General features: G+C 27.6%; 4 protein-coding genes across 11 annotated transcripts; 2 read left to right on the top strand and 2 right to left on the bottom strand.

Moving 5' to 3' along the window:
* The first annotated feature begins 4 nt into the window (after nucleotides 1-4).
* LOC117230267 (probable RNA-binding protein 18) lies at nucleotides 5-1,758 on the top strand. Of its 2 annotated transcripts, none has more exons than XM_033487516.1 (5): nucleotides 5-312; nucleotides 429-526; nucleotides 679-865; nucleotides 1,024-1,100; nucleotides 1,183-1,758. In XM_033487516.1, exons 1-5 carry the CDS (start codon nucleotides 301-303, stop codon nucleotides 1,397-1,399), a joined length of 591 nt encoding a protein of 196 aa, XP_033343407.1. In that variant the 5' UTR covers nucleotides 5-300; the 3' UTR covers nucleotides 1,400-1,758. The 2 variants fall into 2 exon arrangements, with proteins under 2 accessions (XP_033343407.1, XP_033343406.1); XM_033487515.1 differs by having other exon boundaries at nucleotides 652-865.
* Nucleotides 1,540-3,221, bottom strand: LOC117230268 (probable 28S ribosomal protein S25, mitochondrial). Of its 4 annotated transcripts, XM_033487518.1 has the most exons (5): nucleotides 3,132-3,221; nucleotides 2,960-3,058; nucleotides 2,602-2,825; nucleotides 2,419-2,525; nucleotides 1,540-2,192 (listed from the first exon to the last, which is right to left on the bottom strand). In XM_033487518.1, the coding sequence occupies exons 3-5, from the start codon at nucleotides 2,736-2,738 to the stop codon at nucleotides 1,921-1,923; spliced, it is 516 nt and encodes a 171-aa protein (XP_033343409.1). In that variant the 5' UTR covers nucleotides 2,739-2,825; nucleotides 2,960-3,058; nucleotides 3,132-3,221; the 3' UTR covers nucleotides 1,540-1,920. The 4 variants fall into 4 exon arrangements, with proteins under 4 accessions (XP_033343409.1, XP_033343411.1, XP_033343408.1 ...); XM_033487520.1 differs by lacking the exon at nucleotides 3,132-3,221 and having other exon boundaries at nucleotides 2,954-3,125; XM_033487517.1 differs by lacking the exon at nucleotides 3,132-3,221 and having other exon boundaries at nucleotides 2,960-3,125.
* LOC117230261 (alanine--tRNA ligase, cytoplasmic) lies at nucleotides 3,194-8,289 on the top strand. Of its 3 annotated transcripts, XM_033487499.1 has the most exons (15): nucleotides 3,194-3,321; nucleotides 3,507-3,700; nucleotides 3,785-3,973; nucleotides 4,052-4,197; nucleotides 4,331-4,522; nucleotides 4,583-4,873; nucleotides 4,968-5,077; nucleotides 5,164-5,438; nucleotides 5,522-5,845; nucleotides 5,920-6,178; nucleotides 6,279-6,531; nucleotides 6,612-6,876; nucleotides 6,954-7,238; nucleotides 7,318-7,495; nucleotides 7,574-8,247. In XM_033487499.1, exons 2-15 carry the CDS (start codon nucleotides 3,557-3,559, stop codon nucleotides 8,245-8,247), a joined length of 3,585 nt encoding a protein of 1,194 aa, XP_033343390.1. In that variant the 5' UTR covers nucleotides 3,194-3,321; nucleotides 3,507-3,556. The 3 variants fall into 3 exon arrangements, with proteins under 3 accessions (XP_033343390.1, XP_033343392.1, XP_033343391.1); XM_033487501.1 differs by lacking the exon at nucleotides 3,194-3,321 and having other exon boundaries at nucleotides 3,526-3,700; nucleotides 7,577-8,289; XM_033487500.1 differs by lacking the exon at nucleotides 3,194-3,321 and having other exon boundaries at nucleotides 3,526-3,700; nucleotides 7,574-8,289.
* On the bottom strand, nucleotides 8,273-11,421 carry LOC117230265 (mitochondrial ribosome-associated GTPase 2). 2 transcript variants are annotated; one of them, XM_033487509.1, is made up of 8 exons: nucleotides 10,980-11,410; nucleotides 10,333-10,887; nucleotides 9,716-9,852; nucleotides 9,525-9,644; nucleotides 9,102-9,440; nucleotides 8,884-9,022; nucleotides 8,573-8,805; nucleotides 8,273-8,495 (listed from the first exon to the last, which is right to left on the bottom strand). In XM_033487509.1, the coding sequence occupies exons 1-8, from the start codon at nucleotides 11,155-11,157 to the stop codon at nucleotides 8,346-8,348; spliced, it is 1,851 nt and encodes a 616-aa protein (XP_033343400.1). In that variant the 5' UTR covers nucleotides 11,158-11,410; the 3' UTR covers nucleotides 8,273-8,345. The 2 variants fall into 2 exon arrangements, with proteins under 2 accessions (XP_033343400.1, XP_033343399.1); XM_033487508.1 differs by lacking the exon at nucleotides 10,333-10,887 and having other exon boundaries at nucleotides 9,716-9,952; nucleotides 11,277-11,421.
* Between the last annotated feature and the right edge of the window lie 1,021 nt (nucleotides 11,422-12,442).

The raw sequence follows: 12,442 nt of genomic DNA, 5'->3' as shown, positions 1-12,442 counted from the left end.
CGATGAAGTATCGTTAAAGATAATAGAGCCCTTGATATGCGTTATAAATATCGATATATATTCGTACAATATATTTCAATTATTCTGCAAATAAATATCTCGTAATACTTGTAACTATCATCCGTAGAGATGAACAATTTTGCTAAACTGCCGTAAAGCGAATGTATGTGTTGTCGATGCATTTGTACGATTTCATATAAATACTTGAGGTCTAATGCCCAATTTTACAGAAAAATACATTTCGAAGTCAATATCGGCGATTAAGGTTTCTTCGATTAATGTAATATCTTTTAAGACACTATGAATATGGAGGTAAAACTGATTTCTCAAATTGTAAATAGGTTATGCTATTACACTTCAGTCTAATTAAGTAATTTGGAGTATATGTATGATAGTATTTTAATAATCACAATTTTATTTATTTTTAGCCAGTTACCAAAGTTCCTTTGCCATTAGAACCCATAAAATCAAATCATGTGGAAGATAGGAGATTGTGGGTGGGCAATTTAGATTTAAGGATTAATGAGTAAGTATTTACTCAGATTAATCAAACCATACTTTCTTAACATGATAGTTTTATTATTTGAAAGTAATATAATTTTTTTGTGTGATGAAAATATCTGAAAAAACTAACTCTTTATCTGTTAACTGGTACCAACTCCTAAAACTTGTCCAAAGACATGGAACGATCGAAAAGTTCGACCTCTTGTTTCATCGATCAGGTCCACAAGCTGGTCAACCTAGAGGTTATGCATTTGTTACGTACAAAACTATTCAAGATGCTAAGACAGCCAAAGATGCTTTACATAATTTAAAAGTAGGATCAAAAAACATCATTGTGAGATGGGCACACAGTGTGACAGAGGTAATTATTAAAATAGTGCTATTGAAATATTGATCTTTACAAGTTTCTTGCTAAAAAAAAGATACTAAAATCTTTAGGCATGTTAAGTTTACATCAATAAATTAACATTGTGTTGTAAACTGAATATTACAATATTAACAGCATTTCTTCTTTTTAAGTCTGATATGGATAAGCCAAAACCAAAAATAGATATACCTGCTTTAGCTGGAGCTAAGAAAGAAGATAAAAGAATTAGGTAAGTTTATGTTTATAAATATATTAAGATGAAAGTATATTTTAATATCTATTATTAAATGTTACTATAATTTTCTTAATAGTCGTGAAACAGCAATTCAAGCTATAGAAGCAAAATTGAAACTGATGAAAGAATCGGAAGAAGAATTTGAATTGAATAAGCCTTTAAATGGATCACCTGTAATACAATTGTATCAAAAGCCAGAAAATCCAAAACCGTCCACGTCAACCCGTTATCATAATCGAAGCAATCATTATCACAATAATAAGCCATATAATCGTCATAAACCAAGAAGATAATTTAAATTATTTTTTTTTCATTTATAGTGTTATAATTAAAGATAATCAATTCATTTTTATTAATTAACATTTGTTCCATGACTGCGTATAGTTGGCATATTTATATTATTTATAATTTCTCTTTAAGTAATGTCTCTGTATTAAGTCAATTTTTTTATTATAAAGTCTTATATTTTTTAGTTAGTCTTTTTTAATCTCTTTTTTACTATCAACATGATTCCTACAGTGACGCGATTGCACATTAGATACAGAAGTATCTTAATTCACTAACAATGTAATGCTTAATATGTACATCAATGTACACGTATTTTCATAATCTATAATATCTTTTTATATAATAAACAAATATATACTTTAAATACATATTTTATTGTAATGCAAAACATGATCATTTTTTATTTAATATTAAGTAACTAGAAACAAAAAGCTATTAATTACCAAAATTAAATAAACATGATACTAAATGTTTTTTTTGCTATAGTAAGTTTTGTTTTAACCATAATGCACTTATTAAAGCAAAATTATATTTCCCCTGTATTTTGCTTTCTTATATGTTTTCCACGCATGTGATATGGCAGAGGTACTATAGCAGGACATGGTATTTGACCAGGTATTACACATATACAGCTTCTAGGACAGCCAACGCCAAAATTAGCAGAATTATCTATCTTCTTTTTCAATGTACTTTCTTCCTCTTGAACTTTCAGTGATTTACAAATTACATTTTGAAGATGATGTAATATATCTTCCTTAGATTTGCCATCTATATCGATTAACATAGTGTTTCCATTCTCTGTATAAAATTAAGAAAAGATCATTTTTTAAATCTAATATTTTTAAAAATATGAAATATGTTTATTAATATCTATACATTTTTTAATGTTAGAATAAAAAATTCACCTAAAAATATACACTACAAAAAAACTATTAAATTATTATTTTTAAACTGACATTCAAATAATTTTAATTAAAGCTATATATGTGTATATATATATAAAAATTTTTACCACATAACATACCATAATAACATTTTATAAAAGGTGTCGGTGTCATATTTTTAAAAGTGATAATTTGCACATTTGGATTTTTATATTGGAGTTGTGATAAATGCCAAAATACAAACCGTCTAAATATAAATCAGACTTGTTATAAATATTTTAACTATTTTCCATATAGTTTTATGAAAATAATGTAAGACTTACCTAGCGCCATCATGATGTTCTCCGTGTGTATTATAATTAACAGAAAATATTTGTATTTCATCTTTTAAAATTAATTTGCCAGAATTTAAATAGTTTAATGTTCTTCGTATAGGTGCTCTACCAATCATAAACGGCATTTTTACTACTTGTTAATTAAACACGTGTGAAACAATAACTTAATCCTTTATTGCCTCTCTTTTATATGCTGATACATTAAATATGACCTAAAATAAAATAGTCTTAGATATAATTATTTTATTAATATTTTACATTCCATTTAAGTAAGAAATATGAAATAGTTTAAATATACAATTAATAAATATTTTTAATAAGAAAAGTATTTTTGATTTACGTTTACCGTTCCTTAACAAAGGTTGATAATGTTTACTCTGCTACTATAGTAATATTTTATAAGTCCTTCTTTAAATCATGTATATGAATATTACGATGATACAATCTAAAAAATTTTTTGGTTATGTATCTTTATTTGCATGCTTATGTGTAGTCTTATCATTCATTGGTATATATACTATGTATATGCGGTTGTGGATGATTTGACCGTTAATGCAGTCAAAGAACTGAAGTTACGGTTATGATACAATCTAGTACCGGTACGACTCACATATGTTGCAAATATCTTTTCCTTTCTCTTTTGAAATCCTTATCTCCAGTTTTTGTAAAGCTCGCTGCTTTGGTATAAACTTCCGTATTTAGTCTCGAGTAAGTTTATAGATTGTGCCCCCTGTTTATATTTCATAATCTTATAATATTACGATGTCAATACAAATTTTAGTTTTTTAATTAATATTTTTTACTTGAATATTTTGCTTTATTTAAATAAACAATATAAACTGTCTCCATATGTTCAAATTACTTTATGAGTATTATATATTATTTAATTTTAGAAGTAGAAGTGAAGAAATAGAAATAAAGAAGTGGGAAAGAATAGATCAGTATGACTGTAATGATGAGTGCTAAGCAAATTCGCCAAGCTTATATTGATTTTTTTAAAAGTAAGAATCACGAATACGTGCATTCCAGTTCTACAATACCACATGATGATCCTACATTATTATTTACAAATGCTGGAATGAACCAGGTATAATATATTTAATAAAGATATTATTATCTCCAGTTGTTAAAATATATCTTTCATTCATTTGTTTATTTTGATCATTTTTAGTTTAAACCAATATTTCTGGGAACAGTGGATCCTAATAGCGATATGGCAAAGCTAATGAGAGCTGTTAACAGTCAAAAATGTATTAGAGCTGGAGGAAAACATAATGATCTAGATGATGTTGGAAAAGATGTTTACCATCATACATTTTTTGAAATGATGGGTAACTGGTCTTTTGGAGATTATTTTAAAGTAATACACTAATTATGTAATGCATGATTTATTGAAAAATAGTTATTGCAATTTCTACATATATGACTGATTCTTTAGAAAGAGATTTGTACGTGGGCTTGGGAATTTCTAACTGTTAAATTAAAGTTATCAGCAGATCGACTGTATGTAACTTATTTTGGAGGCGATGAAAAAAATAATTTAAAATCTGATGAAGAATGCAAACAAATCTGGCTTTCTTTAGGGTAATTAGATATTTATTATATTTAGTTCTTAATATTTAGTAGTAGTATTATTATATTTAGTTTTTATTGTATCAATTATTACTACCATAGCTTTTATAAAAGGACATTATAAACACTTATTTTACTTTCTTAGTGTATCTCCTAGTCATGTATTACCAGGAAATATGAAAGATAATTTCTGGGAAATGGGAGAAACAGGCCCATGTGGACCTTGTAGTGAAATCCATTATGATCGTATTGGCAATAGGGAAGCAGCTGATTTAGTAAATCAAGATGATCCAGATGTTTTGGAGATTTGGAATCTTGTATTTATACAATTTAATAGGTAAGTAACTTATAATAATAAAAGTAAGCTTTATTTCTCTAATGTTATATAATATTTTAGAGAAACTGATGGAAGTTTGAAACTGTTACCAAAAAGACACATTGATTGTGGTCTGGGTTTAGAAAGATTAGTGTCAGTTATACAAAATAAAAGAGCAAATTATGATACAGATTTATTTGTACCACTTTTTGATGCAATACAAGAAGGTACCGGAGCACCACCTTATCGAGGAAGGGTAGGCATGGAAGATGAAGATGGAATAGATATGGCATATAGAGTTTTGGCTGATCATGCAAGAACTATTACAATCGCTCTTGCAGATGGAGGTGTACCTGATAATACTGGTAGAGGGTGTGTTTTATTAAATTTATATATTCGTGTCTTCTTAAATTACGTATTTTGATCATATTCCAACATATAAATTGTATCATTAATGAAACTTTAGATATGTGCTAAGAAGAATTTTGAGGCGTGCTGTACGTTATGCAACTGAAAAATTGAATGCTAAACCTGGTTTTTTTGGGTCATTGGTGAATGTTGTGGTAAATATTCTTGGTAAGTACCTTCAGCTTGATTTTTAAGTCTTTTATATTATTTATGATATATTTTATATTAAAAATTACTTTTTTATGGGAATATAGGTGACATCTTTCCAGAAGTGAAAAAAGACCCACAGTATATAATTGATGTCATTAATGAAGAAGAAATTCAATTTCTCAAGACTTTATCGCGTGGTCGTAATTTATTAAATCGTACTATAGCAAAATTAGAATCATCAAATGTTCTCCCAGGTGATGTTGCATGGCGTCTATACGACACATATGGTTTTCCGGTTGATTTAACACAACTTATGGCTGAAGAGAAAGGTTTAAAAGTAGATATAATCGGCTACGAAGAAGCAAAAAAGCAAGCTCAGGTACTAGATATGTCAAGCACTTTGCAGCAATGATTCAGAATGTATTATTGGTAAAGTAATTATAATTATTTAATTTATCTCAGCTTATTTCCCAAAGTAAAAGTGGTGGAGTAGATGATCAAATTAATTTGGATGTTCATGCAATTACTGAATTACAAAATAAAGGAATTAAACCAACAAACGACTTGCCAAAATATAATTACAAAGTCGTAAATAATAAATTATATGAAGAATATGAATTTGTTCCATGTACTGGTACTGTTATTGCTGTTAGACGTGCAAAGACTTTCGTCGATGAAGTATCATCAGGAGAAGAAGTTGGGATTTTGTTAGATCAAACTAACTTCTATGCAGAACAGGGTGGACAAATATACGATGAAGGATTTTTAGTGAAGATCGATGATGACGTAAATAAATACCGTACTTAAATTTACGTGTATTTACGCATAATTATTAAAGATAACTATCTTTATTTTTCTAGGATACCGAAGTTCGTATAAAAAATGTTCAAATAAGAGGTGGTTACGTTTTACACATTGGAACTGTAGGTCAAGGAAAATTGAAAAAAGGCGATAAAGTTTTTTTGAACATAGATACTACACGAAGGAGACTTATAATGAGCAATCACACTGCAACTCATGCTCTTAATCATGCTCTTCGCAAAGTGTTAGGCACAGAAGTTGATCAGAAGGGTTCTTTAGTTGCACCTGACCGTCTTCGTTTTGATTTTACAAATAAAGGTTTGTTAAAAAATAGTAATAAAGACCACACAGAATGTAAAATATATTTTAAAATGCTTAAAAAAATCTATACATATATTCTAAACATCTCTTTTTATAGGAGCAATGACTGCAGAACAAGTAAGAAAGGTAGAGGAAATTACAAGTAATATGATAAAAGGAAATAAAAAGATCTATGCTAAAGAAAGTAATTTAGCACTAGCAAAAACTATTCAAGGATTACGTGCTATGTTTGAAGAAACATATCCTGATCCTGTAAGAGTTGTTAGTATAGGTATACCAGTTGAGGACTTAGAAAAAGATCCTTTAAGTAGTGCTGCATTACAAACTAGCGTAGAATTTTGTGGTGGAACGTAAATATATTTAATATTTTCAATAATGTACAATAGAGGTCGTAAACAGTTTTTAATTATATAGTTTTAATTTTTTTTAGGCATTTACATTATACAGAACATATTGGAGATTTTGTTATAGCCAGTGAAGAGGCTATTGCTAAAGGTATTAGGCGTATAGTAGCTCTAACAGGCCCTGAAGCAACAAAAGCTCAGAAGAAAGCATCTATATTACAAAATCATTTAGACCAACTTCAAGCAACTATAGTAGCTGATAAAGATGGTGTAAATATAAAAGAACACATAAAAGAAATAGTTGAATTAACAGATGATGTTTCACATGCTACTATTTCAAGCTGGAAAAAGGTACATTTTATACATGCACATACATTTTTTGTATAGTTCATTTTGTAACCATCATAAACGTGTTTATTTAAATATAGGATAAAATGCGTAAAATGTTAAAAGATTTAAGAAAGGCACTCGACGATAAAGAGCGTGTAGCTAAAATCGCAATAGTCAATGCAGTAGTAGATACCATTCAAGAAATAATTCAACAAAATATTGGATGTTTAGTACTAGTTGAAGTATTACAAGCATATAGTAATACAAAAGCTTTAGATTCAGCCCTTAAAAAAATAAAAGCTATATCTCCAGAGACAAGTGCATTACTTATAAGTGTCGACCCTGATGCTAAAAAAATTTTTGCTCTTAGCGCAGTATCTAAGGTAAAATCAGATGCGTGTAGCCAAATAAGCTAATTAATATAAAAATAATACTTTTATTATGTTTTATAAAATACAATAGTCTGCTATAAATAAAGGATTAAAAGCAAATGAATGGATTCAAGAAATTGCTTCACTCATGGAAGGGAAAGGTGGTGGAAAATCTGAATCTGCTCAGGCTTCGGGTACGAATATATCATGCGTAACTAAGTTGGTACACACTGCTAAAAATTTTGCTAACTCGAAGCTTGGAATAGTAGGTAGGATCTAATTTACTATACATCAACATTAATATGTCATATAAACTGAAAGTATCTGAACTTAAAACATGTTTTCAGAAGATATTGTAAATGAAAATCATGATCAATTGAAAAGTAGCGAAAAATCTGTATGTTCTAAAACTTTAAAAAAGAAATTGGTACTTTCCAGTGATATTGGAAGTATTAAATATTATCGTACTCAAATAGTCGCTAAATATAGCAATATAGAATTAACTACATCACAACATAAAAATGATGACACATCAAAATGTATTAAGCTAGAAGGAAATGGTGTTGTGTTGTCTGATAGCAATGCGATCGCGTTTTATTTATCCAGTGATCAATTAAGATGTTCGAGTAATGCTTTTACATTCAGTGAAGTTTTACAATGGTTAAGTTATGCAGATAATCATATTTTGCCAGCAGTACTTGGATGGATTGTGCCATGTCTTTCAAAAAATGTTCCAAATAATGTGAAGACAAATATTAAAACATCTAAAGAAGATGTTCTATCTTCTTTAAAGAAACTAAATAATATACTATTGACAAAAACTTATTTAGTGGGAGAACGAATTAGTCTTGCAGATATTGCTGTTTTCACTGCCTTAATGCCGTTGTACGAACATGTATTAGATCTGGCATCTAGAAAGCAGTATACAAATCTAAATAGATGGTTTTTCACTATCTTAAATCAGTCGGAAGTAGCTAGTATGATAAAAAATTTTAAGATTTGTGAAAAATCTGTTAATTGATATTAAATATTGTTTTTGAAACAAATGGTTTTTATAAATGATTTTTATTAACAAATTATTATAAATATATAATATAATTAATCAAAATATTCTTTATACTACAATACATTTTCCTTCTTACTCTCTTCTTCTTCCTTGTCATATAGTATTCTTATTTCTCTTAATAAAGTGGATATATTTGTACCCATTTTAGCAGAAATTGGAATAATTGGTAAATTAATCTTTTGTTTGAGTATTTCCAATTTTTCCTATAATTATATAGTTAGCTATATTATGGTAATATTAATTTTTTAAATAATATTAATTAGAGAAAACAATATCTAACCATTGCTCCTGGTAAATCTATCTTATTTGCTGCAATGAGATGTAATCGTTTATTTAGTTGTACATTGAATTCTGCGATTTCGTATTTTAAAGTTTCAAAATCTCTCCATGGTTCATCAGAGGCAACATCGAGAATAAATAATAAAACCTTACAACGTTCTGCATGTTTAAGAAATTGTATGCCAAGTCCTCTATTTTTATGAGAGTCAGGTATAAGACCAGGTAAATCAGCCACTTGGGAATTAATAAATTTATTATTAAAAGAATAATAAAAAAGAAATATTGATTAATTGATTACATTGTGTTACCAACCTGTAACTTGCTCATGATCATCATACAATATGATTCCTAAATGAGGTTTCAATGTCGTAAATTGATATGCTGCAACTTTTGGTCTAGCTCTAGATATTGCCCTGAGTAATGTACTTTTACCTGCATTTGGAAATCCAATCTAATACAAACATTTGAATTGTTAGCTTTTAACTAAATTTTAAGAGATCAATCACAATATTAATATAACTTTTACTTACTAATCCTACATGTGCCATACTACTTATTTCTAACACATACTGTAAATCTTCTCCATCTGCACCATATTCACTTATACATGGAGATTGTTGTACATCTGATTTAAAAAATGCATTCCCATGACCACCAGCACCACCTCGTGCAGCAATAAACATCATTCCTTCTTGACTTAAGTCAGCTATTATGCTTCCTTTCATATTGCGTATTATGGTACCTATAGGAACAGGTACTATAGTATGCTTGGCATTTTTTCCAAAACAACTTTTGTTATAGCCTTTTTCTCCATCTTCAGCTTTGAGAACAGAACTTATATGTGAAAGGTCTTTAACATACAATGATGTCTGCAACATTTGAAATATACATATTTCAAATATTATCAATTCTATTTATCTTCAATCTGTTTTAACAAATTATTCAATTTTTACCTCAAAAATTATATGACCACCATGTCCCCCATCTCCACCATCTGGCCCAGCATTCTCATTTGACCATAATTGTAAAAAAGATATTTCTCCATCTCCACCTTTTCCTCCAATTGTTCTTACCTAAATATTGATGTAGGTAAATATTTTTAAATATTAAGCACAAATTAAAGAAAAATTATTTAACTTCATACTTGCTTCAAATCAAGGATACTTCTATCTGCATCATTCTGTGCTCTTGGTTTTATACTACGTAATGGTTTGGGAACATTCTTTTGTTCTATAAATCTTTTAAAAGTACAAAATGATTTAAATATGTTTTTATTTATATCTTTACATTCTTTAATATTTATTGCAACAGTATATAAAATACTTCGTTTCCAACAATTTTTATGTAAAATTAGATTTCTTATTTGATGAATGTAATACATCTGAAAATAAAATCACAATTTTAAATGTAAATAAATAGGAATTTATTAAATTATGTATTACATTGATTTGTACTTTTTATATGTGTACATTTCACATATGTAATAACATTATCTTCCAACCACAACATTTAAATTATTTTCCAAAATATTTGTTATTAAATTTTGGTGTATATTAATAACTCTTTCTCTATATAAAGGTAAATGGTTAGATTTATAACTTATTCTATAAGTTCTTTTTTCTACTTTTCCTTCTGATTCATATAACTTTAAGAAATTAACATCATTTATAATATGTCCTGCATGATTATATAATAAAACATAAAATTTAATTGGATTAAATTCTTCCTTAACACCAAAAGTTATATCAAATGCATATGTACGAGTATCTATATTAGTTGCATTTATATGCGATATGTTTGTAATTTGACTTATATCTTTCCATGAAAAATTATTACGATTGCATTCTAGAATGTTTATTTTCTTTTTAGGTGCAATGTTCTTAGCAGTTGGTGGTTTAGATTTTATAAATATGTGAGTTAAAGCCCCAGCAGAATGAAATTGTTTGTCCAAACTGCGATATCCAGTTACTATATAACTTTGAAAAGATGACCATACAAATGGTTCAATTGCTGTTAGTACAAAATTTCCATGTGCTGCCATTTCTATGATTTTCCATGAATCATCCCAACGTCTTGGTGGGTTGTCAATAGCTGTACCACCCTGACCATTGCATAGAGTAACTAATACTTGACCATTGCTTTTTAATATTTCTGACGCACTTATAAAGAATTGTCTTAATAATTCCCTATTTTTTTCTATTCTCATTTTACCACCAACATGAGGGAAGTTAAAAATAATTTTGTTAAATAATTTTGTTTTTAATATTGGATGTTCTTTTAAATTTGTTGCATCAACACCTAATAATACACAAACTCCTGAAAAGAAAAGCATAGAATTTTTATATATAATTAATTATATTAATGAATATAAAGAAAAAATATTAATCTTTTCCAAAAAAAATACCAACCATTACTTTTTAAATATTCTATGTTTTTCTTTCCAAGCTCTTGATCAACATTAGCTTCGTAACATGTTGCAGTAATATTAATTTTTAAATTGAGATGGAACAGTGCAACAGAAAATGAAAAATTGCCTTCTCCAACTAAGAGTATACAATCATTTTCATTGAACATAGTAATTTTCATGATTTTGGTAAATCAAGGTAATAGAATTATTATATTGTATAATCACTATTAAAATAATGTGTTTAAATCTCTCTTAAAGACATATTTACTAACTCTTAAAACACGAAAACACGACTAACCTCATATGAATAGTGTAACAATGATGTACTAGACGTGATTTACTAGTTTATTATTTATAATTATGGTAATATACATATTAAGCTAATTAGAAAGTTTAATAAATGAGCAAATGAATTTTTAAATAATTGTAATAAGATTAGTAACATTAAATATTATCATACTCGAATTTGAAAATGACAAGAAAATTTAAAATATGACATACACTATGTCTTACGAGACGAGGCAATAAACGTAAACAAAATGTAGTTGTTGCGGATGCGGCTATTGGCTGCCGACTAGTAATATTTGAATGTCATATACTTATAAATTTAAGATCACTCTCATATAAATGTGGATTGTGGAAATATATACAATGTACTTCTGTAATTTTCTGAATTTCATGTACTAATGAAAGTCAATGAAAAATGCATTATTTACTGTTTTACATTATAACTTAATTTAATTACATTAAAGGTTGATATGTGTAACCTAAGTTTATTTAGAGAAATTAATAAATTATATTAATATTTTTAAGTTTGTTATTAATATATACGTAAAAATGAACAAAAATTTCTAAAAGATATATCTAAGTTTGTTTTAACTTTGTTCCGTTAATAGTTTCACGTATTTTATTACTGGTACAAATGTTTACTAATAATTTTTATTTCCCTGTTACATATATTATCATAAAACTTAAAAATTACTCTAATTGTAGTATAATTTCTAATACATATATATATTGCATTCTTTTTTTTATATTAGTTATTATCGAACACATATAAATGAAATTGATTAAAATCTAAGCAACATACATGCATATGTGAAATTACAGATGTTTTTATGTGATGTTATGTATATATATCGGATATTGTGTAATTACATTGCGGAAGTAATTTAAAATAAACCTTGCATTTTTCTGACAACTTCTTTGGCTTACAAACGAAAGTTTGTGACATAATAGTACGACGAATGAATGAAACTATTTTTGTACGATACTTCGATGAGTGTGTTACAAAATTAGCATCATGAATTCACTGTATGATTCCGTTTTTGCATACAATAAATATTAATTCACGGATTTCTCAGAAAAATTTGAAATAAATGAATCTATTCATGATTACTTAATTGATTATTATTTACTAAATAGGAAATAGAAAATTCATAGAGATTCTTGGAAGATATTCAT

The sequence above is a fragment of the Bombus vosnesenskii genome, unplaced genomic scaffold (genome assembly GCF_011952255.1).
Source record: "Bombus vosnesenskii isolate JDL3184/JDL3185 unplaced genomic scaffold, Bvos_JDL3184-5_v1.1 scf7180000013266, whole genome shotgun sequence".
NCBI lineage: Eukaryota > Metazoa > Arthropoda > Insecta > Hymenoptera > Apidae > Bombus > Bombus vosnesenskii.
The sequence above is the reverse complement of the archived record's forward strand: the minus strand, read 5'-3'. Positions and strand labels throughout refer to the sequence as shown.